At 54.7% G+C, this 25327-nt stretch overlaps 1 protein-coding gene across 5 annotated transcripts in view; it reads right to left on the bottom strand.

The window, feature by feature from the left end:
- The window catches only part of COL27A1 (collagen type XXVII alpha 1 chain), a 142390-nt gene extending 117586 nt beyond the window's left edge, over window positions 1-24804 (bottom strand). For 2 of the 5 annotated variants that reach the window (XM_032478264.1, XM_032478265.1), the window contains exons 1-5: window positions 24271-24800; window positions 17753-17823; window positions 12154-13892; window positions 4277-4330; window positions 205-258 (exon numbers count right to left, since the gene is read on the bottom strand). In XM_032478264.1, coding sequence (XP_032334155.1) covers window positions 205-258; window positions 4277-4330; window positions 12154-13892; window positions 17753-17823; window positions 24271-24329 — 1977 coding nt within the window. In that variant the 5' untranslated portion in view covers window positions 24330-24800. Of the gene's footprint in view, window positions 1-204; window positions 259-4276; window positions 4331-12153; window positions 13893-17752; window positions 17824-24270 lie in introns of all 5 variants that reach the window. The other 3 variants (XR_004319439.1, XR_004319438.1, XM_032478266.1) reach the window with 3 other exon arrangements.
- Window positions 24805-25327: the final 523 nt, after the last annotated feature.

Raw genomic sequence — 25327 nt, 5'->3', positions numbered from 1 at the left:
CCAACCCCTCCCCACCAGAAGCTAAACTCCTAACTCCTCACTGGGAGGCACTCAGGGAGTGCTTGTGGCCCAAATATGCATCCTCCACAGTGACCCTGAGGCCCTCCCACCAAGAGCTTCAAGGAAAGGAAGTTCCTCAAACACAGCCCTAACCCCAGCATCCACTCCATGGACCCTCGTCCAGATCCCACAGCAAATACTCACTTTGGCCCCAGGTGGACCAGGGAGGCCTGGATTTCCATAAGGCCCAGGAGGACCCTGAAATGGAAGAGAAAAAAAGAAATGAGAGAAAAATTCCACTCCCTAGAGCAGGGCCCGGCACTTCCTTCCTCCGGCTGTGTCTTCTCCACTAGCCGAGTTTCAGCAGTGTGGCCACGGCAGCCTGCTTTCAGAGAGGCTCCTTCGATGCCCAGCCCCACACTAAACACTCTCCGTGCATTATCTCCTTTTATCCTATTGACCCACAAGGTAGGAGCTACCGTGATTCCTATTTTGAAGATGAGGAAGTGATGCCAGAGAGGTTTATACCATTCTCAGGTCACCCAGCTGCTAAGGGACAAAGCTAGATCTCAACCTCAGATGTGTGGCTTCAGAGCACAAGCCCTTAACCTCTGAATTTTACCACCTTTCCACACTCTCTCCCCCTTGCCCCATGAGCCCCTTCCACACTTGCTTCCTCGGGCTCAAAGCACACTTAGCTTCCCTGCACTGAGTCTGGTACTTCGTCTCCGCATCACCTTTGCCATGCTGTTCCATCATTTTGCATGCCTTTCCTGTCCATCCCCTCCAGCTGAAATCCACCCCATCCTTCAAGGTCTGGCTTTAATGCCACTTCCTCCAGGGAGCCTTCTGGGACTCCTCCTGCTTAAGGGAAGCTCTCCACCATTTAGACCCCAACTGGACTTTGTGTAAGCCTATGGATTTGCGAGCTCAGTCAAGGGAGCTCTCGGCCTCCTCTGAACAAAGGTGTATCTCTCCTGTGGCCACAGCACACAGTCAGAGCTCTCCCTTAGATTCCTACATGCTCTGAGCTTACAGGGTCCCCCAGAGACCATGAAGCAGCTCGGAAGACTGAACCCAGAGAGTCAAAAGCCTTGGCCAAAGTCACACAGCAGCGTAGTGGCCAAGCCAGGGCCGGGACCCAGTTTGTTGGTTTCAAGTCCAAGGTTTATTCACAGCGCTGGATTTTCCCAGACCATATTCAAATCTCCCTTACAACAGCTGGGGCCTTATGTCCACTTTCTCCACAAGGGCCCTGGGCTAGAGTCCTGCAGCCCAGTAACATAAACAAAATCCTAAGAGTCAAGTACTTTCTAAGGGTCTTTGTCCAGTAGGAATACTCTGAGGCATTGGGGGTGGAGACAGGCATCTCGAGGGTACCCCAGCCTCTAGACACACTGCCCTCGTCCCTGGCCCCATTTGACTCATCTGGTTGTGTATGAATTTGCTTCCTTCCTCCCTCTTCGAGGCCAACTTCCCAGCTGCAGCCTGTCACATTCCGCCCGAAGCACCTCCCTCTTCCTCGATGCCTGAACTAGGACCCTCCCTTTCTCCAGCCACATCCAGAAAGACCAGTGTTCAGAAGCTCACTCAGCCCGGGGGATTTATAATGGTGTCACGGATGACCTCCAAAATAATCAGCCCTCCAGCCCCTTCCCAACACGTCACCAAACACTGTCTCCTCGCCCTTAGATGCAACCTCGTTCCAGTTCTGAGCCTTCCCTGTCTCCAGCCTCAGTCTCCCCATCTGTTCCATGAATACCTGGGACTCATGGTCTCTAAGGAATCTGGAAGACTTCAGAGCTTCACCCCAGCCTGGGCTCCTGGGATCTAACCTCAGAGCTCAGCCTGAATTGTATGAGGGTGTTTGAGGAGGGGACCCTCACGTCAAGTGCCCCAGAACCAGGCGTGGACCGTGCCAGGCGAGGTCAAGAGTGACCACCTCTCCCCATTGGTGCCCCTAGCTGCCCCAAAGATGGAGGGCTGGAGAATCTGCAGCGTGTAAAGGTGGGGGCTTCCTGCTTTCCCGCCCCCATCTCCCCACCCTCTCCAGCCACTGCCTTGCAGAGAAACGAATCACATAGTTGACTGGGAGCCAAGCAGACCAAGTCTACAAATGCTACAGCCCAAAAAGCCAAATGGAGGGAGGGCCTAGGGATTCCCCAGCGTCCCTCGATGGGCCAGGGGACTATGGGGTGGCAGAAAGGGACAAGCCATAGAGCTTTGGGTGACCTCAGGTAAGGCCCTGCCCCTCCCTGAACCCCAGAGCCACTATCTGTACAGAGGAACTGGGATTGTTTAATCCTAGCATTGTATATCTTTGGAATTTTGTGATCTATGGAATTTCCAATCCAGAAACAAGGTGATGGGTGGGTGGTGGGGAGGGAGGGCACACAGAGAGCCTGAGAAGGATGTCAGTAGAGTCATTCCCTCACTTGTGGAATTTCAGAGCTGGGAGGAACTTGGAAATGCCTTACCATGATCCCATGTTTTATAGATACAGAAACTGAGGCCCAGAGTAGGGAAGGGACTTGCCTAAGGTCACACAGCTTACTCACGGAAATGTTCTCAACTCCCAGACTAGAACCTGTCAGCAACAATTTGCCCAGCACCTTTTGCATGCAGGGTACTCTGCTAGGCATTGGGTAAGAAAAATAAAGTTGACAGGGCCTGTTTCTGGCCCAGAGGGGCTCAGCTGAGTAGATGGAAAAATTAGTACAACAGATGGTTTAAGATCACGGGCTCCGGAGTCAGACTGGGTTCAACCCTGGCTCTGGCATTTACTCTATATTTCACTTTATCCAAAATAACTGAACTTTTCTGAGCCTCAGTTTCCTCACTTGTAAAATGGGGATAATATTGGAACCTAGTTCTCAGGATGGCTGGGAAGATGGGATGAAATCACACATATGCCACACAGGTGACAGAGTTCAGCTGTCAATGTGAGCTTTTACGAAGGGATCCATCCTATCCAGAGGGGCAGTTAACTGCCGTGGGAGTTCTAAGAAAGAGTTCTAAGAAGGGGGTGATCATCAGAAAAGGAGGCAGCATTTGATTTGCACCACGGATGGAAGAGGAGTTTGCAAAGGAATGCAAGCCTGGTTGAGGGGACAGCCCAAAGGTGCAGGGGCTGGGGGCTCAGGAGGAGCTTGGAGGCATGGGCAGACTGAAGGGGTCTGGAATACTAGGTCCAAGGGCCTCATCCTGGCCCCAAGCTACAAGGCCCCTTGGCCAGCAGGGTCCATGATACCTTCCTTCGTGATCCCAGCTTCTGGGCAAGTGCTCCATGGAGACTCTGAAGCCAGAAGGAAATGCTACTCAGACAGCAGATTCCAGAGCCCTGGGCCCAGGGAGCAGAGGGCCAGGTCTGGAGGGAACTAGGGCTCGAGTAATTGCATAACCAGAACCATCCGCTGGGCTCAGAGCTAAAAATATGCCCCAGGCAGCTATCTCTGCCAGGGCCTCGCCAGGCACCCAGCGTGGGAAAGGCTGATTCAGCCTGGGCACAGATGCCAGGCGCCATGGGTCTGAGCCCTCTTGGGAAAAGGACAGATTTCCCTTCAAAAGGACTCCCAAGAGTCCCAGTATCAAATGGTTAAGAGCCTGGTTCCAGTCCTGGCTCTTCCATTTCCTAGTTGTTTGGTTTTCTCATCCCTACAGTGAGAGTGATCACATTGGATCACACTGGATCACACTGGAGAGGGGATGAAATAAGGCTGCGTTAGGTGACATGCCAGGTGTAACACACAGGAACTGTTTTTCACTCCGAGGTTCAGGCTCGCTCCTTTCAGCCACTGCAGCCCAGCCAAGCCATCCTCCAGCCTCTAGTTGGTCCTCCCAGCGTGGGGAGCTCAGCCCGTCCCTGGCATGGCTCGTCCAGTTGCCTGTGTTAGCATCTCTACCCCAGGTTGGCCCAGCAGAGATGGGAAGATGGACACAAGGGTCATGCTCTCCCAAGTCAGCTTTTTGCCCTGGACAAACACCAAAGCCCATCAGCTGAGGGGTTATGGTCTGAGAAACCCCTTCTCCACTCCAGGCTGCTACCCGAAGGTGATACCCACAATGGACAGCTGAGGCCCTGCAAGAGGTCCTCGCTATCCCATGCCACATCTAGCCACGCAGTGCCCCCTAAGAGCCCTATGTCCACTCTAACGGGCCAACTGGAAAACGGGTGTCGGGCAGCACAAAGACACACAGCAAAGCTGGGACTTCAGGGGCAGGTGGTTACAGGCCAAAGAGCCAATCAGAACTGAAAGGACAGTGTGTAACTACTTACCCGAGGACCCCGTGCACCAGGGGGTCCAGGGAGCCCAGGCAACCCAGGGGGACCCTGAAAAAAAGGCAAGAAGAAAGCATCAGTGCCAAGTGACAGGAGAGAATAGAGTCAAGCAGTCATTCAACAAACCTATCTAGATCTCTGGACATGGAAATCCCCAGTTGAGAAGAGGATCCCTGAGGTCCCCGCTTGAGGAACTCACACTCTTTGGGGCTTTTAGGCCTTTGCAGCTGCTATTTCTTGGTCTTTGAAGTTTTCATCTTTTATTATTCAGCTAACTTAGGGTGTCACTTTCCCCAGGAAGCCTTCCCTGATCCCTCTCCCAAGTTGGGCCAAGGCCCCTCTTTTCCTCTGCTTCAAGGCTACTGTATTTTATTTGGGGAATTGTCTGCCTAGAAGCCTGCCTCTCCCGCTAGACTACAATCTCCTCAAAGGAACTAATGGGATATGAGTCATCTCTCTCTCCCCAAGGCTCAGCCAAATGTTTGATAAAATAAAACAGCAAGAGACCTCAGAGTTCAGCCAAGTTCTCTGCAGAGCTTGAGCAGAGAAGGGACTTCTCCAAGGTCACACCAAGCTTCTCTGCATCGCAAAGAGGCAGGATAGCATAAAGGGTGTAAGCAAAGGCTTTTGCATCAAACGGGCCTGGGTTCAAACTCCAGTGCTGCACCTATTAGCTGGGTTTGGGCAAGTTCCTTAACCAGCCTGTGCCTATCACGTAGGGCAATAATACCCTCCTCATAGGATTATCGAGGATGACTGGAATGAGGATGGTAAACATTTAATACAGTGCCTGGTATACAATCGTCACTCAAATGTTCCGTCTATTTCAGCGGTCACAGCCAGGTCCAGTCTTCATCACCACTCCCTGAGAACCTGAAACAGTCCTCTGACTTGTCTCCCTACCTCCACCCTCTCCCCTCTTCAGTCTTCCTTCACGCAGCCTGATTCATATTCCCAAGGCATTCTCCTGCTCAACAACATTCAATGGCTCCCCATTTCCCAGGTAAGTCCTAACTCTGCAGCATGGCATTCAGGGAGTACCTGCTTGGCCTCCCCTCTCTTCCCCTCCCATAGGAAGACAGGCAGCCGAGCAGACTTACTAAACCACAGGCTGACCTTTGTTTAAATCTTGGTCCTACCACTTAATAACTGCAGACATGGTGCAAGGATTCTTTGCAGCTCCCCCTACCATATCTACTGTCCCATCTACCCCAAGGAGTAGATGAGGATTGACTAAATGCCTGATGTAAAGAACTGAACACAGAGCCTTCAAAGGAAGCCAGGCTTCTGAGGATGTGTGAGGCCCGGGGAATTCATTTGTTTCAAATAACCATCAACGAGATTCCAGGTTTCCTGCCCAGAGTTAAAATCGGTGTTGAAAACCCAGTACGATTTGGCTGGTAATTAATCCAGATCTCACGCTGGGCAGCCTCGGTTCACAGTTCTGGCCTGTGAACACCACGTGCTTGCTCGTCCATGAATAAAAATCTGAAGAGAGATCCAGACAGGCAGATATGGGTACCAAGGCCCTGGGGTCACTGAAAAGAGCCCCGGGTGGAGGGAGGGGAGCTACTGCGTGACCTCAGGCAAGTCCTGGCCACCTCTGAGCCTCCGGGTACCTCTGGCCAAACTGGCAGCAAACAACGTTCCTTCCATCCAGAGCCCAGGAGCTGGGTGGACAGTTTCTAGTCTTGTATGTACCTCTGCAGGCCTGAGATTCAGGGCCAGTCTACGCCCCACTCCCTCCTGGGGAGCAGTAGAGGACAGTACAAGGCAGGGGCCTGGGTTCACACTGGGCACCCCTCCTTACTGGCTGTGTGGCTTTGGGCAAGCTACCTGTAGTCTCCAAGGTTCATGTGAAATGAGGCTGTAATGGCACCTAACTGACAGATAATCTATAAAAAGTGCTAATCCTGGTGCCTGGCACAGTTCACGCCCAGAGAGTTAGTGCCATTTCTGTTAAGCAAGCTGCTGGAATCTCCCCAACTCAAAATTTTAAGCCACATTCCTCAGCATCTGTTTTGGGGGAAAGCAAAAGATTTCCTTTCCTAGAAGTCCCTCCTTGCCCCTGTTTTTCCAGGTGACCTAGAATCAAAGGGAAATGGGGGAGGGGGGTGCGCTAAGGCCAAGCATTACCGTATATTGTTATCATGACGGAGCCCTTTTCAGATGAGAAACCACAGAGCCGCTCAGAGAGGCAAAGTGATTTGCTCAAGGCCACACAGCTAACAGGCAGAGCCTGGCTTCAACCCAGGACCATTTGATTTGTTCTCCTACCCTGGGCAGCTTCCACACAGGCCATGTTGGCCAGGTGTGTTCTGACTAGGTGTGTAACCTTGAGAAAGCCCTCTCCCCTGTGTGGGCATCTGTGAAATGAGCATCCCAGAGCCTTCCCGACACTGGCATTTCCTGCATTTCTGGATGGTAGTGATTTCCTCTTCCACGTTATCCGGTGGGAAGGGAAAGGTGAGATCACACCCATCTCCCAGAGTAGAGGGCCAAGGCCCAGGAGGGCTCCAGGGAGGGACAGTCTCTGTGGGGTATAGCTCCCTCCTGGACCCTGGGAGGGCCGCCGCTGCGGAGGCCTGGACACACCTCTTGGCAATTCTCCTGCCCCAGAAACGGGGGCATCCAGCCTGGAGTCTGACCTCATCCTAGACATCTGCAGAGCAGACTCTAAGTGCCAGTCAGGACCTGCGGCCCGGCCCGGTGATGTCAGTCCATAGCCGGACTCCTTGACACGGCAGCCCAGCCCCCAGCTGCGGGCCCAACGCCGTCCCTCCTCTACCACCCTCGCCAGCCGGGCCTGCCCGGCCGCCCAGCCACTGCCCCAGGTCTGACCTTCCCACACTCAGTGGGGCCGGGCGCCCCCTGCCCCTCTCTCCTGATCCGAGACCCTGCCTGTTCTCCATGCAATGGAAAAATGCTGCCATTTCTTTCCAGGGCCTGCAGCCTGAGCGGGTGACTCCGGGATGATTCACGAGGCTGGGGTGGGATTTTTCCACTCCACGCTGCAAACAACGGGGCCTCTGAGAGGGCCGGGAGCTGAGGGGGAGGAAAGCAGGGGCCGCAGGCCTGTCTGGGGGAGGTGGACGAGGCCTGGGCTCGGGGCTCAGGCAAGTAGAGCCGTGGAAACAACCAAGCAGCCACCCTGGGCTTCCCCCAAGGGTCCTGGCCTCCGACAGCCAGGCCTAGGGGAACCCCATCCCATAGAACAAGTCTACCCTTGTGTCCAGCTGCAACAGCCCGCCAGCCAAGCCTTGCAGAAGGAAATAAGTCCTGGCTGGCATGATCCCTGGCAGCAAGCAAGGAGAGGTTTTGCAGGCCTGGGATCTGGGAGACCTGAGTCCAGTCCCGAGTGTGCTGCTAACAGCCGGGTGACCCTGAGCGGGGGGAGGCAGGGGACCTCAAAAGGCCCTCCCATCTCTGCTCACCATTATTCCCAAGATTAGCCCACAGAGTGCTGAGCTTTCCCCAGTCTCTGTCCTAGACAGGGGCCTACTTGGACAGGGCTTCTCAGTGAGGCCTCGAACAAATCATTTCCTCTCCCTGTGCCTTTGGGCCTCAGTTTGCCCAGCTGTAAAATGGGAATGCCCATCTTCCAAGATAATGTGTATGTGTGCTGGTTATTGTCCATTTGCTCCCCAGATCCATTCTCTGCCCTGGGGAGCTGATCTCTACAGGCTGCACCGCCAAGCTTCCTTGCTCTCTGCTTGCAGCTGAGTTTGGTCAATGGGAGACCCCAGCAAGAAACTGCAGAGTAGAAGGAGAGGGTGCGTGGAGTATTTCTCTCCCTGTTCCCTCCTTGCTGTGCTATAGTTTGGCCTCAGTTCCCATCAGAGACCTCTGTTCATGTTTTAACACTCACTGGGTTCTGGCAACACCTTCCCCTCCCCTTGTACCTTCAGGTTGTACCCCCTGTGCTTTACCAGCCCCTGTTGATTCATTTGATGATGCCCACACCTCTGTAAATGGTCCCTTCCTGAAACTCCCCTCAAGTACCCTGTTCCCTGCCTGGAGCCACAGGATAGCACAAAGCATGGCACACAATAGGAGCTCAAAACCAATATGCCAGACACCCCTCCATTCTCCTGGGTTCCTGATGATACCAGTGTAAGGGATAAATTTCTCAAAATCTCCCTGACTCCTAATTGCCAACAGCATGAAGGCCCTTCTGGTTCTGTTAAGGTAACAATGCCCCCACTTCAACCATCAGTATATCAATACTCAGTGACAACAATCCACTGGGACCCAGATTCTAATGCTTCATCTCAGACAGCCCACACAACCCTGGAAAAGTAAGTGGTGCCATACCCTCACTTTACAGAGACGAAAACTGAGGCTCAGAGAGGTTAAATGACTTGCCAAAGGTCACACAGCACCCAGCACCTAGAAGGCACTCATTCAACATTTGTTGAAAGAATGAAAGGATGGCTGGATAAGGGAATGGTTCAAACCCAGGTGATTCCAAATTCAAAGTCTGTGCTTTTGCACTCCATGTGCCTCCTTACCCCACTAGCAGCAGAGATCTGTGTAACCTCAGAAAGCCTGGCCTGGGTGTCAGGACAACCTGTTTTTTGTAAGGATCAAATTCCTCCATTCATCTCACAGATAGTCATGGAGCATCTGCTACAGGCCAGGCGCTCAGCCGGGACTCCCAGAGGTGACGCTTGGAAAAAGTGCAAGGGTGTGCAAATGCCAGTGCCTGATCATGAATAAATAAGGCCTTGACTCGCCTCCTCCTGGGCGTGGGGCTTCTGTGCAGCTTCTGTGCAGCCTCTGTGAACCGCAGCCTCCCCGCCCCTACTCACCCAGGGCCAAGCTCAGCTTTTCCATGCTCCCCCCGCTCCCAGGGCTCCCACAGAGTTCCCTCGCTCAGTGGCTACAACTCCTGGCAGGCCTGGGCCCAGAGCTCTGCCTCCGCCAGGCTGTCTCGTGCCCCTCAAGAACCATGCAGAACCGGTTAGGCACAGGCGCTGTGCGAAAACCCTCTCAGGCGCTGAAAGGTCCCACAGTCATTTCTACCAAGGGAGCTCTTCCAACGCAGGGTCACAGAGGGGAGACCGCCCCAGGGAGAGATTTTAAGTCCTCCAAATCACCCAGCAAATCTAGAACTCCAAGGTGGCCTTGGAGATCACTCAACTGGCTTCCTCACAGGAGGTGGGAGCTATTATTATCTTATATTCTGCAAAAACTGAGGCTTAGAGTGGGTCAGGGCCACAGAGCTAGTAAGGAGTGGAGCCAGGATTCAAACCCAGACTGGGGACAACTAAGCCCCGTGCCCCGGGCAGCACAGATTCCTGCTCTGTTCAGATTAGCTCCTGAATGCATACGAGGGTTCGGGAAGAGGATAACAGAATAGAAGGGACTTGAGCTCTTGTCATTGCTGCTCAAAGATGCCACTTCAATTAATAATTCCCAGTATCTGGTCAAATCTAAATGACCAGTTTGCCATCTGCCACAGACTGGACAAAGCTTCGAGAAGCTTCTTGATTCTTACTGGAGTGAGACTAGGTTCTGAGCTGGGGAGAGGGTGGGATTATGGGATAGCGTGGGACAAGAGGCAGGACAGCAATTGGGCAGATAAGTGTCTTTCCTCTTGCCCTCATTTGTTCAGGCCAGGAGGAGCAGGAAGAACCGTGGTCCTTGCTGAAGTCAGGGACCTGCAGTCACAGCCCAGCTCCTCCTGGGAGAACATGCTGGATGCCCTTGGCCAAGTCTGTCGGTCCAACCGCAGGCCTCTCATTTGTAAAGCCGGGGTTAGCACACATATCCTACCCTCCTGGACCAATTTGCATGAGGTCCTAAAGGGAGGTGACATGCATGTGGAAGTAGCTCATAAACGTGACAGGTATAGAAACAGAAGATTCTTTAGACACTGAGCTCTCCATTTGAGATCAAGGACAGGGCCTCCCACATCTCTGAAACCCCCAGTCTCTCAGGCCTGAGTCCTAGGGTCTCAGAGTGGACACTCACGGGGGTGGGATGGAATGTGCTGATCTTGGAGTCGGGAACTGGGGTGTAAACTTCAGCTCTGCCTCCTACGTGCTATGTGGCCTCTCAGCAAGTCCTGCCCCTTTCTGGGCACAGTCTCCAGACTCCTCACCTGCCCAGTGATGAGGGTTGAACTGAATGATCCCTAAGCATCCATCCACTGAACAGGTCAACTCCAGCACCTTCTTAGAGTGGGGGTAAATCCAAGACCAGATCTGGCAGGAGGCCTCACCTCCTACTGACCCACATCACCAAACCCCAGGAAGAAAGTACAAAGCTCAGGCATCGGACAGGCCCAGAGGTAGATTCTACACCCTGAAAACCTGCTCCTGCTCCAGCTCTGCTGGCCTAGCACAGCCTCCCTCTCTCTCCACATAGCACACAGCCTTGGGGGACAGGGTTGGCCTCATTCACTCGGCAGGGTGGAGACCCTAAATTCCACCACCCTGTCCAAGGGGGACAATTCACCCCCTTTAGACCTTACGGCCAGTGAGTCCAGCATCCACGCATCTTGGGAAGCTGAGGTGTCACAGGCCAAAGGTACCTGATGCCTGAGTAGGGTCGGGCAGCCTGGAGGGCTGAAGAGTCTCTCCTGCTCTCCTTGGCTCCCCACTCCCTACCCTGCCAATTTCAGAACACAGGGCTTGAGCAGAATGTTGACATAATTGCAAAGCAATGCATACAATTTCCATAAGTTCTACAATATGGTTATAATAAAAACGGGCTCTCGATCCCCTTGGAGACAGACTGAATAAATATTATTCCTAATGATTATTAAAACTCATTAAGTGTGTTTGTAAGGCCTGGGAATTCCCAGCATCTGCCACTGTCTCCACATTGTGGGGAGCCTGGTGGGAGATCCCACCCCAGGAAGGAGGAACCCGCACAGTGGTCATCTCCAAGGCAGAAGAATGGAGCAGAGGCTCAGCTTTCTGGAAACTCCATCTCATCGTTCCCCACCCGGAGGAATTGGCCTCCAGCTGCAGAAAGGTCGTTGCCCCTGGAGACAGTCCCAGGCATGCCAGAGGCATCGACCCCGAGACCGACTCCTGCACGTGGAATGTTCTTTCTCTCTTCCTTGACTGCTCAGATCCACCCTCACCTTCCTCACCCCAAACTCCTCTACCAGGGGCCACAAATCAAATGTCTCCAGGAGCCAGGCAGGTAACAGAAACAAGATGAAAGGACTGGACTGAAGACCAATCGGGAGACGGACGTGTGGACAGGCACAGACAGGAGCAGGCCTGTCCTGTCTAAAGAAGCAGCCCTGACCCGGCCAAAGCCCACAGGCCACTGCATGTCTCCCCCTTCCAAGAAAAGCAGGTCACCGGTTTTTTATAAGAAATCTCTCACATTTAAAAAATATTAGTAACTTATTAAATATTTTAAAACAATTCTGCATGTGCCAAACAAAACACATTCAGGACTATCCATGTGCGACCTTTGTCCGAAACTCACAGACAAGCTGGTGGGCTGGAGGAACTCTGTTCCAGGAGTCAGGAGAGCTGGCCTTTGGAGACTGCATGACCTGGGGCCAGTTAGTCTGTGGTTTTCCTTAAGCCACTCAACCTTTACTGTTAGGTTAGCAAAGAGTGACCTGGGGCCTGGGCCAACCAAAGCCCAGGAGTGCTCTCACCTGGGGGTGGCCACCAGACCCAAGTCTGCCCCGGGGAATCACGAATTTGGGGCAGGATATGCAATCACAAACACAGCAGAGGTGAGGAGAGGGGGACCTGGGTTCAAGTGGAGGCTCTGCCTGTACCTAGCTCCCTGCTCTAGGTTGCTTCTCTTCCTCCTTCCGCCCTTACCAGGAGCAAACACCTAACTACCTTGTCACCTACGTAAGCTCCAAGCAACATGCACACTCTGCCCAGTCTTACCGGCAAACCACAGTCTCCCTTGAGTCCTGGAGGTCCCATCAGCAGCGGGAAAGGTGTGGGTCCCACCAGGTGGAAGAATGAATAGCCAGTGCTCGCAGGCCGGGGGCTGGAGGTCAGGAATCGCTCTCGCTCCAACGTCGGGACCAACGCTGGGGCCGGGGTGGTCTGCCGGCTGGGCCGGGGCTGTCTGGGGCTGGACCCAGTTGTCGGATCGTTCAGTGGGACATCTCTTGCTGCCTTCCCAGGTCTGAGAGGGACGGGCTTCCGGGGGCTGCTCTTGGGTCTGGCTTTCTTTGCGGCTTCTGATCCAGTGAGTTTTTTGCTTCCAGTGAGGGCTGAACCAGGAGCGAGGGTGGGAGGCATAGCAGTGGCTGGTGGCTGAGCAGTCCTGGTAGAGCCAGGACTGGGGACAGGTAATAGGGGCAAGACAGTGGGATGGGGAGGTCTTTGTGTGCTGGTGTGGGCAGGGGATGGCTCACTGGCACGACTGCTCATCTTGGCCTGGACCACTGTGGGAGAGAGCTTTTTAGAGGAGCCAGCAGCAAGAGGTAGCGGCCAGACACTGGGCGGAGGGGGCCTGGGCGTTATGGGGTTCCTCTGGATTGGCTTCACTGTGGGATGGGAGACTTTGGCGGGAACTAGGTGGAAAGTGGGTTGCATCGGGTTCTTGGTGGGTAGGGCTGGCTTTGTGAAGAAAGGCGGAGCTGTCTTCTGGGTGGGGCGTGGGCTTTTGACAGGGGCAATTGAAGGAGAAAGGACTGAAGGCTTGGTTGGGTGACTTTGGGGGATTTTGGTGGCTAGGCTCTTCTGCAATGGCTGGACAAGTCTGGTGGAGCTGGTGGGAGAGGCTGCAGGCACGGAAGGAAGCCCTTCACTGGCTGACAGCTTGGCAGATGGCAGGGGGTTCCGGGCTGGGCCTCCCACTGTGACGGGCTGGTGAGGGCCTGTGACGCTAGTCTTTAGGGGCTTGAGGGGAGAGGCAGGCACCACAGTCACCCTGGACCCCCTGCTTGCTGGCCGTGCCCCCAGGGCTGGCGTGGCAGTGGTCAGGTTCCCTAGGCCTAGCAGGCCCAGGTCGGTCTGGAAGGTGAGGGGCGTGCCAGAGTCTCGGGGGAGGAAGGGTCCCAGCTGGGGCCGGTACGTGTCAGCCTGTCCACACTGCTTTCGCAGGTGGGTACAGTAATTGTGAGCGACCTGCGTCACAGGGTAGATACTGAACTGGCACAGGGCACCTTCAAACTGGACTGCGTGTGGGCTCATCTTCCCAAAAAGGAACAAGCCCTGGGGGTCGAGCGCTGGGTCCCTGTGGAAAGACAGCGGGACGGGCACCCGGTGCTGCCCGCAGGCCGTCACCAGGGTGACCGTGCGGCCACGGAGTTCCAGGGCCAGGTGGTGCCAGCGCCCGTCGTGCATGTCGAGGTCGAAGGCCACGGAGCGCCGGGGCCCCAGGTGGACGACTGTCTTGCCGGGAAGGAACTGCAGGCCCAGCTGCAGCTTGTGCTTCCGGCTGCGGACGGCGAAGAGGAAGGCATGGTTCACCCGGTGGGAGCAGAGGCTCAGCACCAGCGCCAGCTCTGTGCCCAGGGCGGCAGGGATGACGGCGGCCGTTGGGGCCTGGAGCCGGGCCCGCTGGGTAAAGATGAAGCCCGACTGGAACGGAATGACCCCCGGAGGCGGGGGGCTCCGGCCGCCCGCCGCCTTCGTCCAGCTGAGGCCCAGCCGCTGCAGGACGTCCGCATCTGGAGAGGGAGGGCAGAGGGGGAGAGGACACGGTCAGGGCCTGCTTCCTGCTGCTTCTGACTTGGGGACAGTCCGCCCACTGCTACCTGCTGCCCCATGGTTGTGGCTGAGGTTGCAGAGTTGGAACAAATCCCTCGTCTAGCTGTGTGATCTTGTGACTACAGACCTTCCTCCACTTAAAATGGATATACCCAGATAAAGCCAACGTAAGCTGAAAACCTCATAAGTCAAAAATGCACTTAATACACCTTACCTACCGAACATCATGGCTTAGCCTAGCCTACCTTAAACACGCTCAGAACACTAACAGTACCCTACGGTGGGGCTAAATAATCCGACACAAAGCCTATTTTATAATAAAGTGCTGAGTATCTCATGTAATTTATTGAATGCTGTACTAAAAGTGAAAAACAGAATGGATGTACGGGTACAGAAGAGCTGTAAGTGTATCAGTTGTTTCCCCTTGTGATCATGTAGGTGACTGGGAGCTCCCACTGCTGCAACCCAGCATCACAAGAGAGTACCGTACCACATACCGCTAGCTCGGGGAAAATCAAAATTCAGAACTCAAAGTACAGTTTCACTTTTGCACCATTGTAAAGTCAAAACATTGTAAGTCGAGCCATCGTAGTTTGGGGATCGTCTGCAGTGTTTAAAAGCAGACTCTAGAGCCAAACTTCCAGCTCCACCACTTATTAGTCCTGTGACTTCAGTGCCTCAGTCTTCCCATCTCTTAAATGGGATAACAGCAGTACCAAGCTCAGGGGTGTTGTGAGGATTAAATGAGCTAACGCAGTTGAAAAAAAAAAAAGTGCCTGGCACAAAATAAGCATTTATGAAGAATAGCCTTTAATACTAAAAATAATGATAATCTCCAAATACTAGAGCCAGTATTAGAGGCTGCCCAACATGGCTTGTTTCCCCTTCTCTCTGCCTCGAAAGCCATCGCCTCCAGGAAGCAGTCCCATAAGTGATGGAGTGACAGGAATGTTCACGTCACCAGAGCATGGTAAGGATGCCCAGGGCGTCCGACTGGTTTCATCATCTTTAGGAACCCACCCAGTCCCCTTCCCACCCCCAAAGTCTCTCTCAGGCTGGAGCAGGCTTGGGGAGCTGCTGTCTGCACAGAAGGTAGGGGACATTTCCAGTGACTCCCCTCCTCCCCGTGTGGCTTGGAGAGAGCAGAGGAAGTAATCAAGGCATCCCTGCAACCTCTGTCCTCTGGCGAAGCGTTTGGACATCTGACCATGGCCCGGCCAGGTCACATCCGCCCGGTAATTACATCCATGGGGCTTGCCAGAGCACAACGAGGGCTTCCAGGGTGTTTATGGAAAGGCTTCCTGACCTTGCCTCTCGCCGGGGCACTCGACCTCCTTCAGGCGGCTGAGCTGCCAGCGTCGGCAGAAGCCCGCCTTGGAGCTCCATCCCGGCAGGAAAGGAGAGGCTGTCTCGAGAACTGGGGTCTGGGAAACGTCCTTAGGCCCCTCTCCCGAGCTCAGCCTCCCAACCCGAGTGTGGAATGCAGTCTCCCTCATCACCTGGAGCGAGAGGTGTGCCCTGGGCTGAACGCAGCCAGCACCCAGTAGCCCTCAGGTGACAACCGGGAGATAGTTGGACTGGTGTATGGATGGATAAACAGGCTGGGAGACAATGAGAACCCGGGTGCTGGCAACGTGGTAGCACACTGGTTCCATAGCAGGATCTTGGGTCTGAAGGCCAGACTTCAGAGTAGGACAAGGCCACCTGTGGGTCTGGTTCCCTCCATCGTAAAACAGGGCTGCGAAGAGTACCTACATCCGGGGGGCGGTGGGAGATGGAACGGTGGTCTCCCTTATCATCCTCACCCACCCCTGCATCAGGTACCTCTGGCCACGTCTCTTCCTGACCCCTGGGCCTCAGTTTCCCTGCCTGTAAGACAAGGGAAACCAGACCTGGAGGTGGCCACAAAGTGCTAAGAATGTTCTAAGAACTCTGCGGCTGCAGACCAACCACTGTTCCAGGGTGGCTTGAAGACTCTTAGTCCTCCCTGGAACCCAAGGGCCTTCATCTCACTTCAAATTCCTCCCTTCTCCCACCTCTGTCTGTCCCCAGTTCCTAAGGTAAAACAGACCACTGTTTAAGGATTCTCTGAGTAGCAGCGTATTTTATACGTTTAATCCCTGAAAGCCTCTTCTTATCATAAAATACTTCTCACTACAAACAACTTAAAAGGGAGGAGCCATTTGTTGGAGAAGTAATAGCAGGACGTCACCTCTCCCCTCCTCCTGTCCCACCTCGGCAGCCCCTGGGAGGCTCCCAGGCCTGCACACGTCTCTCCCTGCACATTGCAACTTACAGCCACTTGCACTCGCCCTGGGAAGACGACAACCAGCCAGGCCAGGGGGCACCAGTGAGGTTTCCCTGATCACCACTGTCCTGGTGGGTTTTAAGCTGACACCAGGCACTCCCCAGGCCTCCCCTGCACACCCCCTGCAGTTCAGGGGCCAAACCCCAACTCCGCTACTTAGAGCTGGCAGAGGTGGTCCTTGCCAAGCCTCCGGGAGCCTCTGACCACTGTGGGCTCCACGGGGGATGAGGAAGGCCATTCTCGCCCAAACTTTTCAGGCAAATAATATAACGAACAATAATAGTAATAACTAATATTTATTGAGCACTTACTATGTACCAAGTGCTTTACGTGCATTGTCTCTCCTTATTCTCTCAGTCATCTCTGAAGCAGGTACTGTTTATTATCCCCACTTTACAGACGAGGGTCAGAAAACTGAGCTGCAGTAACTTGCCCAAGGCCACGCAGCCTGTAGTCAAAGGCGCAGCTGGGCTTTGGAACCAGGGTGCCTGGCCCCGGGGCCTCTGTCCTTCCTTAGCTGCTCTGCTATCCTGTGCTGGAGCCCCTAGACTAGTTGGAAGGCAGGGCGGAGACATATCCAGAACCCCATCAGGGGAGAGGAGCTAGGGGACAGGGGAATGAATTCAGCCCAACGCCAAGATGGAGGGACCCAGCCAGCTGGCCGCAGCAAGATCCCTTTATTACATAAACCTGGCTCCACACTGTTCCATCCTTTTCCCCGCCACCACCCCCCCCCCCGCCCGCCCAGTGCCTGACTCAGGACTCTGGACAGCTGTTCACCTACTTTGTGGGGGAAACAGCAAGCCTGGAAAATATGACATTTGCACAAAATGTTGCTGGGCAGCAGGAGTCTCTTCCGGGCACGGCCCTCCCCTCCCAGGGGTCCAATCCCCGCCTGGCGGCCAGGTCAGGCCACAGGGGCTCTGGGAGTGCCCGGCTGCCTACCCTGGCACGCGGGCCAGGCGTGGAGGAAGGGGAAAGGCCGCTATTTTAAGAGGCGATGCGGCTGTTTGACAAACAGATGTGGGAGAGGTTTCAGTTTCCACGGGCAGCTGTGTAGCCAGCCCCCCACCACCTCGCCTCCTGGACAGCTCCTCAGGGGTAGCAGGAAAAGGCAGCATCTCACGGGAAGGGGAGGGCAGATCACAGGTGTGGGCAGTGATGGTTGAAGCCTTCCTGCCTCTTCTCAGAACTTCTTGGAGTACCCCTTGGACAAAAAGGTACAACTAAGGCTTACTGTCCCCAAAGTAACTTACTCAAATTCCACCCTGGATAGGAACAAAGGCACCACCTTTCCACATTTCTGCACTGAGCCCTTCCTACCCCTTACAAAACATCAAAGGGGGCTCTTTCAAGCCTGGAGAGAATTTGTCAATGATTGGCTCCATTCTACTGATGAGAAAACTGAGGCACTGAGTTCCAACTAGGGGCATTAATGTCTCCTACCCCTGCATTTGTAGATCCCTTCCATCCTCCTTTGTCTCCCCCTGGACAAAGAGAAGAGAGAATTACCTTCAGGAGATCCTTGGGTGGAGGCCAGGTGACAGGCAAGCGAGACTAAGATCCAGGTGAGGAGAAAGCCCCTAGAGACCAGGAGACACAAGCAGATCCGGCATCAGCTTCCACCCCTCATGGCCGGATCCGCGTGGGGAGCTGGGAGTCGCTCACCTGGCCCCAGTACCACCCTAGTCTTGCCCAGGCGAGGCAGGAGGCGAGGCAGAGGCTCTAGGACCCCATCAGACCAGCCCAGGCTCCCGGGTGCCCAGGCACAGCTTCCCGGGGCAGGACCCGCTTACACAGTACAAATACAACCTCACTTTTTACAGATCAATAAACCAAGGTCACCAGGCAGGAACTCATAGGCAGGAAGCCTGCCCTGGACGTCAGGAGACACAGGGTCCAGCTATATCTGCTCCCAACTCATTAGGTGACAAGGGACCAGCCCCTGCCCCTCTCTGTCTCTGAGCCTCTGTCTCTCTATCTGTGCTATGGCCTCAACATTTTGAGGCCCACAGGGCAGCAGAGCCAGGGCTGAAAGGTCAGCAGGAACCCCAGACGGGTCTGCTTAGATGACAGGTGTCTTCAAAGGGCAGGAAAGATGAGAATTCAGTCTCCAGACTGACAGCAGGGAATAGGAGAAGATCCCTTAGCCAGGACCAGCGCGTGCTAAGGAAGCTGCCCGCTGGCTTCACGTCGATGGAGAACGGAGGAGAGCGGAGAGGAGAGGAGATGACGGGGGAGTCAGGCCGACCCAGGTGTAAACCTGGCCCCACTGCTTACAAGCTGTGTGACCCTGGATGAGCCCCTCAGCCCCCCTGAGCCTGTCTCCTACTCTGCAACTCGGCTGACACTCCCTATCTTGCAAGCCAGGCGTGAGGATTAAATGAGCTCATGCATGTCAAGGGCTCGGCCTGCTGCCAGCCACAGAAGTGCTCCTTAGACGGACCCTGCTGCCCCTGCACTCTGGGGCCTGAAGGGTTAATGCTCTGCTCAGGGGCTCCTGCCAAGATGGGCAGAGGCAGTGATCCAATTTCACCTTCCTGTGGGAGCAGCCACTGGTGACACCCGAAGCCACCCAGGGCATCTGATCCCCAAGCAGGAAAAGAGGAGGGCGGCACGTGGCCAGAGATGGCCAGCCAGGATGCAGGCAGAAAGAGCCCTGATGGGCGGTGGGGGCCAAGGTTGGACACGCGGGCCCAGGATCCATTTCCAGGAGGAAGGCTAGGATGGTGTGCTTCTGGGGAATCATGTAATCCAGGAAACCCATCTGCCAGAGTGAAGGTCTGGAGCCCTGGGTTCTTCCCAGCATCCTGGGAGCCTTAGACAACAAGATCACATCCTCTGATTTAATGGCAAGTACTTCAGATTAGTTGCAATCAGGATCAATGGTAATCCTGACCTGGACACTGTGGAAGATACTGGTGGCTACCTACCCACAGCCACCTCCCTTCCTGCTTGTTCAGGGAGATAAGGATTTCAGAGGATACTGGATGACTCTGGATAAGTCTAAGCCCATCCTGGGAATTTGCCATACCAGTGACTGGTTAAGGCATGCATAATGGACCCAGATGTGGCCAATGAAAAGAGAGGGATGCCGGTCAGGGCCCCTAGGAAAACGTTTCAGAGGGACAGAGAGAAGGTTTTCTTCTAGCCTTTGTATGTTGTTGAGTAAGGCCTCACTGCTGCTGCAGCCATTTTGTGCACATGAGGTAACAAGCCCCATGAGCACGTGAGGATAGCAGAATGGAAAAACAGAGGTTGTTATTGGCCAGCCTTATTAATGTTTTTCCTTTGGACCTCTTGATATGGGAGGTAATAACTCCCCTTATTGTTTAAGTTGTGTTCAGTTGGGAGTTATTCACAGCATAAGGCAAACTAGCTGAAGCAGCACTCACACACAGATGGTGGTCCCTCAAAAGACTTCTCCAGCCTCTGGGCCTTAGCACATGCTGCTCCTGAGTACTCTAGACACCACTTTTTTGCCTGATAAGTTCCCACAGATGCATTCGATTCTAACTTGAGTGTTCCCTCCCATAGCCCGCTGCACATACCTCACCAGAGCAGGCATCCCATGCGTGGTCATTGTCTATTTTCCTGTTTCCCTTTCTAGCCCCAGTCCCTGAAGTGCAGGGACCACATCTGTCTTGTTCACTCTTGTATTCCCAGCACCTGGCAAGTCTGTAGTAAGCATCCAGTGTATTTTTGCAGAAGGGATGAATATTACCTGGTATTACAAGACTCTGGACTTTAAAAAGAATCTTCCCAAACCCTTAACTCCAGCAGGCCCATCCCATCTCTGACTTTATCCAGGGATGCTCCTGGATAATCTTTGCTCCCTCCTCATCCTCTCCAATCTGCTGCTACTGCTGTAACAGTACCTTTTTCACTTGGCCAGTCCTCCCTGCCTCCACTGGCCTCACTTCCAGCTCACCACTAGCAACAGCTAAAGGTCAGTGCCTAAGCGGCTCTGGTGTTGTCTGGGGAGAAAGGCAGAGGCTGACCTTTGTGGCATGACCTGCCTGCTTGAAGCAAATGGCAGTCCCATCAGCCCTGATGAACAATAATAGGCAGCTTTGTCTGACTTTATAAAAACTGAGGCTTAGGGAGGGCAAGCACTTCCTCAAGGTCACCCTAGGCAGGTTCTGGGGTCATAATTCTTCAGTACAATTTCCCACATCCACAAAGTGGATACTCCAGGAAACCGTGGCTAGATCTACTGGGGAGGAGTTGTCTCCTACGTCCCCAGTCTTGGCAGCTCCAAAGCACAACCGCATAGCAAAGGCTCTGAGAAGTTCTGCAATAAAGAAAGTGACTGCACCTTCTACCAGTCAGCAGTCCCTGAACTTAGAGGACCAGGGAACTCATCTTTCCTGAGAATGTCCTCTCAGAACACACTGCCCCTGGCTCTCTAGCATTCCTGCAGCACAACTAGTTTCATTCCTGTTTCCTTCTGTCCCGTCTCTTCTCAGCCGTTTCTGGGCACCAGCCTCACTCCTTGAGTCTCTCACCATGTTGTCACATTCACCCTTCTTAGAATGCTCCCCAAGCTGATACAGAGGGGTCAGGTGCAAAAGAGAAGGTGTGAGAACCACAAACATCCTCCTCGGTCAATTTTCCTCCGAGGTTATGCTAGGTGATTACGCTGTAGAGAATAAGAGGATAAATCTGGGGGAAATATTTGTAACCCCTAAAGGAGGGGAAAAGGAAGACTCACAGGGGAGATGGGATCAGAATTATCTCTTCAACTAAGCTTCCTAGCACCTCAGTTTCTAACTCGAGAATTTCAGTCCTGAAAGGTCTGGGACAAACATATTTGTTTCCCATTCATTCATCTCAACAAACGCAACTGACCATCTCAGACCTGGATTCTGTGTGTACTCGACCCAAAACTGCCCTATCTAGCAGGAATACAGAGTGGGAGAAGGTCCTCCGAGATCATTTAGAGGCCAGAATCTAGTTCCATCCTCTCATTGTAGAGATGGACAACGAGGACGAGAGAGTAGAGCTGACTTGCCCAAAGACACACAGCATGTCAGTAACACACATCATCTGACTCCATTACCTAGTAGACAGTCCTTTTCACTTACTTATCTCCCCTGGAGAAGAAATCAGAGACTTACAGGGACTTCCTGCTTGCCAGAGACCAGCGTCCCAGCCTTCACCAACAAGGAACAGAGATACAGCCTGGGGAGCCAACAGCCATTTCAGTAAGCTTCCAGGCCTGGAAAGTTGGCTCCCAGAGGGAGGCCCTGCCGATTCTTTTGCTCCCGTTCCAATCCTGTTTAGGCTACTGCTAATAACGTTTAGTGCCTGCGTTGGCTCAGAGCTTTGTTCTTCCAGACTTCTGTTTTCATCGCTGACTCGTGGGCCTTGGCTCGGTGAAGCCAGGGCTCCAGAATGTCGGGAAGACCAGAGCATGGGGGCCAGAGGAGGCAGGAGGCAGCTGAAACGGAAGCCACGAGTTAGGGAGCCTGATCTTGGAGACACAGCCTGGCCACACAGCTCTCTGAGAAGGGAGCGCAGGTGTTCCTTTCTCCTGCAAAAAGCCCTCCGGCCAGTACACCAAATGCAGTTACTCCTGGACCACAAGGCTGCCAGAACCTGCAGCTGATTTGCATAATTTTCCCTCCATCCTTGTTACCTGAGAACACACAGGAGCTCAGAGACCCATTCTAGCTTGAACATCCACCGAGCACTCAGAGCTGAGACCCAGGGCACAGAAACACAAGGAAAGCAGTGAACTCAGGGCTTGGTTATGCTCCCACGGGACAAGCTGGGAAGGATGCTGGCCAGAGGACCACAGAAAAGCAAAGGGGGATGAACTTGTCCCACCTGCCTCCATGGAGTGGTCAGGCCCATGTGCCCAGACAGCCACACCCAGACTCCTTTCTTCACACCTTATACCTCTTCCATGGGAACACAGATAGGTCATCTGTCTGGACAGGATGCAGCCCAGAACTTTCCAGTTGACTCACACATCCACTCGAGATGAAGTGGATAATAACACAAATAACAGCTGCCGTTTATTGAGCACTTACTACATGCCAGGCACTGTTCTAAAAGCCTTTAACAAGAACAGTCCCACTAATCCTCACAAAACACTGCTCTCTGGGAATGAGGATGCCCGTCTTGTGGATGACAAAAAGGAGACGCAGAAAGATGAGGTGCCTGCCCAAGCTCGTGGGGCAGAGGTAGGATTTAGATGGTCTGACTGCAGGGCCCTCTCTGCCCACTGGTATGAGTCTATGTTTTGTTACAGTTTCCACCACCAACTGATAAGGCATTTTCATATGCCAGGCAGATTACGGGGTAATAAGAGGATCCCTGAACACAGAGAAAGAAGAGAATATGCCAATAATGTAACAGGCAGGGTGTGCTCAGGGAGGGACAGAGAGCGGGTTATATTTGGAGGGCAGGCCCCCTCCAGTACAGCACCAGGGGGAGCTGATGGCCCATGAGCCTCGCCTCGAGGGACAGCAGGGGACAGTAGGCATACGGAAGTGCAAAGAAGGGGCAGTGTTCTGAATACAGAGAGCAAGGGGGAGGAAAGAAGAGGCCAGGGATGTACTCCATAGACAATATTGTGGAACCTGGTCTGGGAGGTTTAGAGGAGGAAAACTAGAAAGCACAAGACTGGGGACACCGCCGTGGCAAGGGGGCAGCAGCTGGGCCTCAACGCAGTGTGACTGCCCGTTTGCCTAAAGCTTGGGCCCCACTGTGTGGTGCTTGCCTGGCACCACTTGTCTACCCAACCACTGGCATCTGCCCTGGCACAGGGTCTTCTGGAGAAAATGAGTCAGCAGTGTGCTTACTGGTGCTGTGTGTGTGTGTGTGTGTGTGTGTGTGTGTGTGTGTGTGTGTGTTGTGGTGGGGGGCGGGGGAATCTCGGCCAGCCAGTTTTTTCCAAGACATGGGAAAGAAAGGGGGAGGCATCACCCCCCTGATTCCAGTTCAGAGGGGGCAGGCTCGTTGGGGTAGGGTGGAGCTACAGCCCTGACCAGCCTCTTGGGATTGTCCCCTGGTCCTGGGGGCAGGATGGACAGGACGAAAGTTCTGTGCTTCTCTGGGCAATGAACATGAGCCACAGTCCACAGTCCACACAGCCGGAGGAGCTGCTCCCATTCGATCACTCCCACACACACCCACACTCAGTGACTCCCTCCTGCACATGCTCACTCTTTTGCAACTCCTACTCCAAAGGCTGGGAATCAGAGCCTCTGGGTCCCAGTTCCAGGCAGCCCCTCCTTGGAGATTCCCGGCCCATCTCTGGCCCTGAGTCTCCCATCTGTACAATGAGCGGTTGGAACTGGTGAACTTCCAGGGCCTTTTCTGCCCTACATGCTGGCTCTCAGTCTTTCTCTCTCACACACAGGAAAGCGACAGGAACTGTGGACCAGTCTCCCCACTGCCCTCACCCTGCAAGCGAGGAAGCACTGAGACACACAGACCCAAACAGACTGACACACATGTGGAGATTTCCAGAAACAGGGGACGTGCAATGACACACAGACACTGAAACAAGAGCAGAAGCCGAGATCCGGAGCCCTAGAAATTTGCAGTTTTACAAGAACAGACAGAACGGAGACTTAACAGGCTTAGAACCTGTATGTAGACACCGACACTGGAACACACTGAGACAGCCAGAAACGGACACCCCTCTCCTCCCACAAGCATCCAAAAGGCCCCCTCCGCCCCGACGCGATCCCGCCTGCCGCTCCAGGCGCTACCTACCCCCCATCCCAATCCAGACCCTGCGGCTGGCTCCGCACGGACCCTCCCCAGCTCGGCCCCCGCCCCAACGCTATCCCGCAGCCACGCCAGGCGGGGCAGGGCGGGCAGTGCTCGCCAACTCTCGCTGGGCCGGGGGCGCTGCCCGCATTAACCCTTGGCGGCCGGCCTCCCAGGGGCGCAGGAAGGGGCAGGAAGCTGATGTTCCGCTGGAAGCGTCCCACGCGGCGGGGAACCCCAGCCCGCCCCGAGGCTGGAGCGGCAGGAAGCTGGGGAGGGGGCGTCCCTGAGATGGTACTCACCCCCCGCGCGCCGCCGCCACCGCTGTGCCTCGGGCCCCCCGCGCCGATCCCGCTCCCATGGCGGGCCCCTACTTCATGCTCCCGAGCCCGGGGGGCAAGTGTGGGCGCGCCCCATGGGGCCGCCAGCCCCCCGCCTCGCCGCGCCAGGCCGGCTCAGAGTGCGCGGCCCCCGCGCCCCCAGCGCAGCCCCGCTCCCAGGGGCGCCCGAACAGGCAGGCAGCGCAGCCGGGGCCCTGCGGACGCCCGCGCCAGGCCCATGGTCCCAGGAGTCCCGGCGCCGCGCTCGCCCCTGCCTCGTTCTTTTCTGCTTCCACCGAAAAGGAAGAAGAAGCAGGAGGAAAAAAAAAAAAAAGATGATCAAACTTTTGGAGGCGGGCTGCTGGCGGTCCCTGGAGGCAGAGCAAGGCCGGGCGAGGGCGCGCGGAGGGCGGTGGAAGCTGCCTCCCCGCCGGCCTGGGGGAGGAGAGGAAAAGGAAGGATTTGGGGGAAATGAAGGCGATTTAAAGTCTCGGCCCGCGGTGGCTCTCCACCTTCTCTCCTCCCCGCGCCGGGCCGCCCTCTGCTGCCCCCTGCTGCCCCCTGCCGGCCACAGCCAGGGACACAGCCTCGGCTGGCCCACGACTGTCCCGCTGAGACATCTCACCCAGCGCACCCCTGCAAAGATGGGGAAACTGAGATTCACAGAGAGAAACAGTCAAGGCTGCGCAGAGGTATGATCACAGTTCGGCGATTGGGGACCTCTGGCTTGTGAGACAGTGGTCCCCGAGTTGGGGGCAGAGATAAAAGGGGAAAGCGGACGGAGATTGAGGGGGAAAGGGGACAGATGCTATTGCTGAAAGGAACCCGGAGTTCCAGGGACAGATATGGGACCAGGACTCGGTGTCCAGACTCCCACGAAAACGACAACCAGTGTCCTAGCACACACACGTACACACACGCACACCCCTGTTTTCCTCCCAGATTCAGAGCACCCTATAGAATAGCCTTCCTGGGCACGTAGTGGGTGGGCTTGTTAAACGTCCGTCACCTTCCTCTCTTCCCTCCTCATGCGGTAAGA

The sequence above is a fragment of the Camelus ferus genome, chromosome 4 (assembly GCF_009834535.1).
Source record: "Camelus ferus isolate YT-003-E chromosome 4, BCGSAC_Cfer_1.0, whole genome shotgun sequence".
Classification (NCBI taxonomy): Eukaryota; Metazoa; Chordata; class Mammalia; order Artiodactyla; family Camelidae; genus Camelus; species Camelus ferus.
This window is presented reverse-complemented; position numbering and strand designations above follow the sequence as displayed.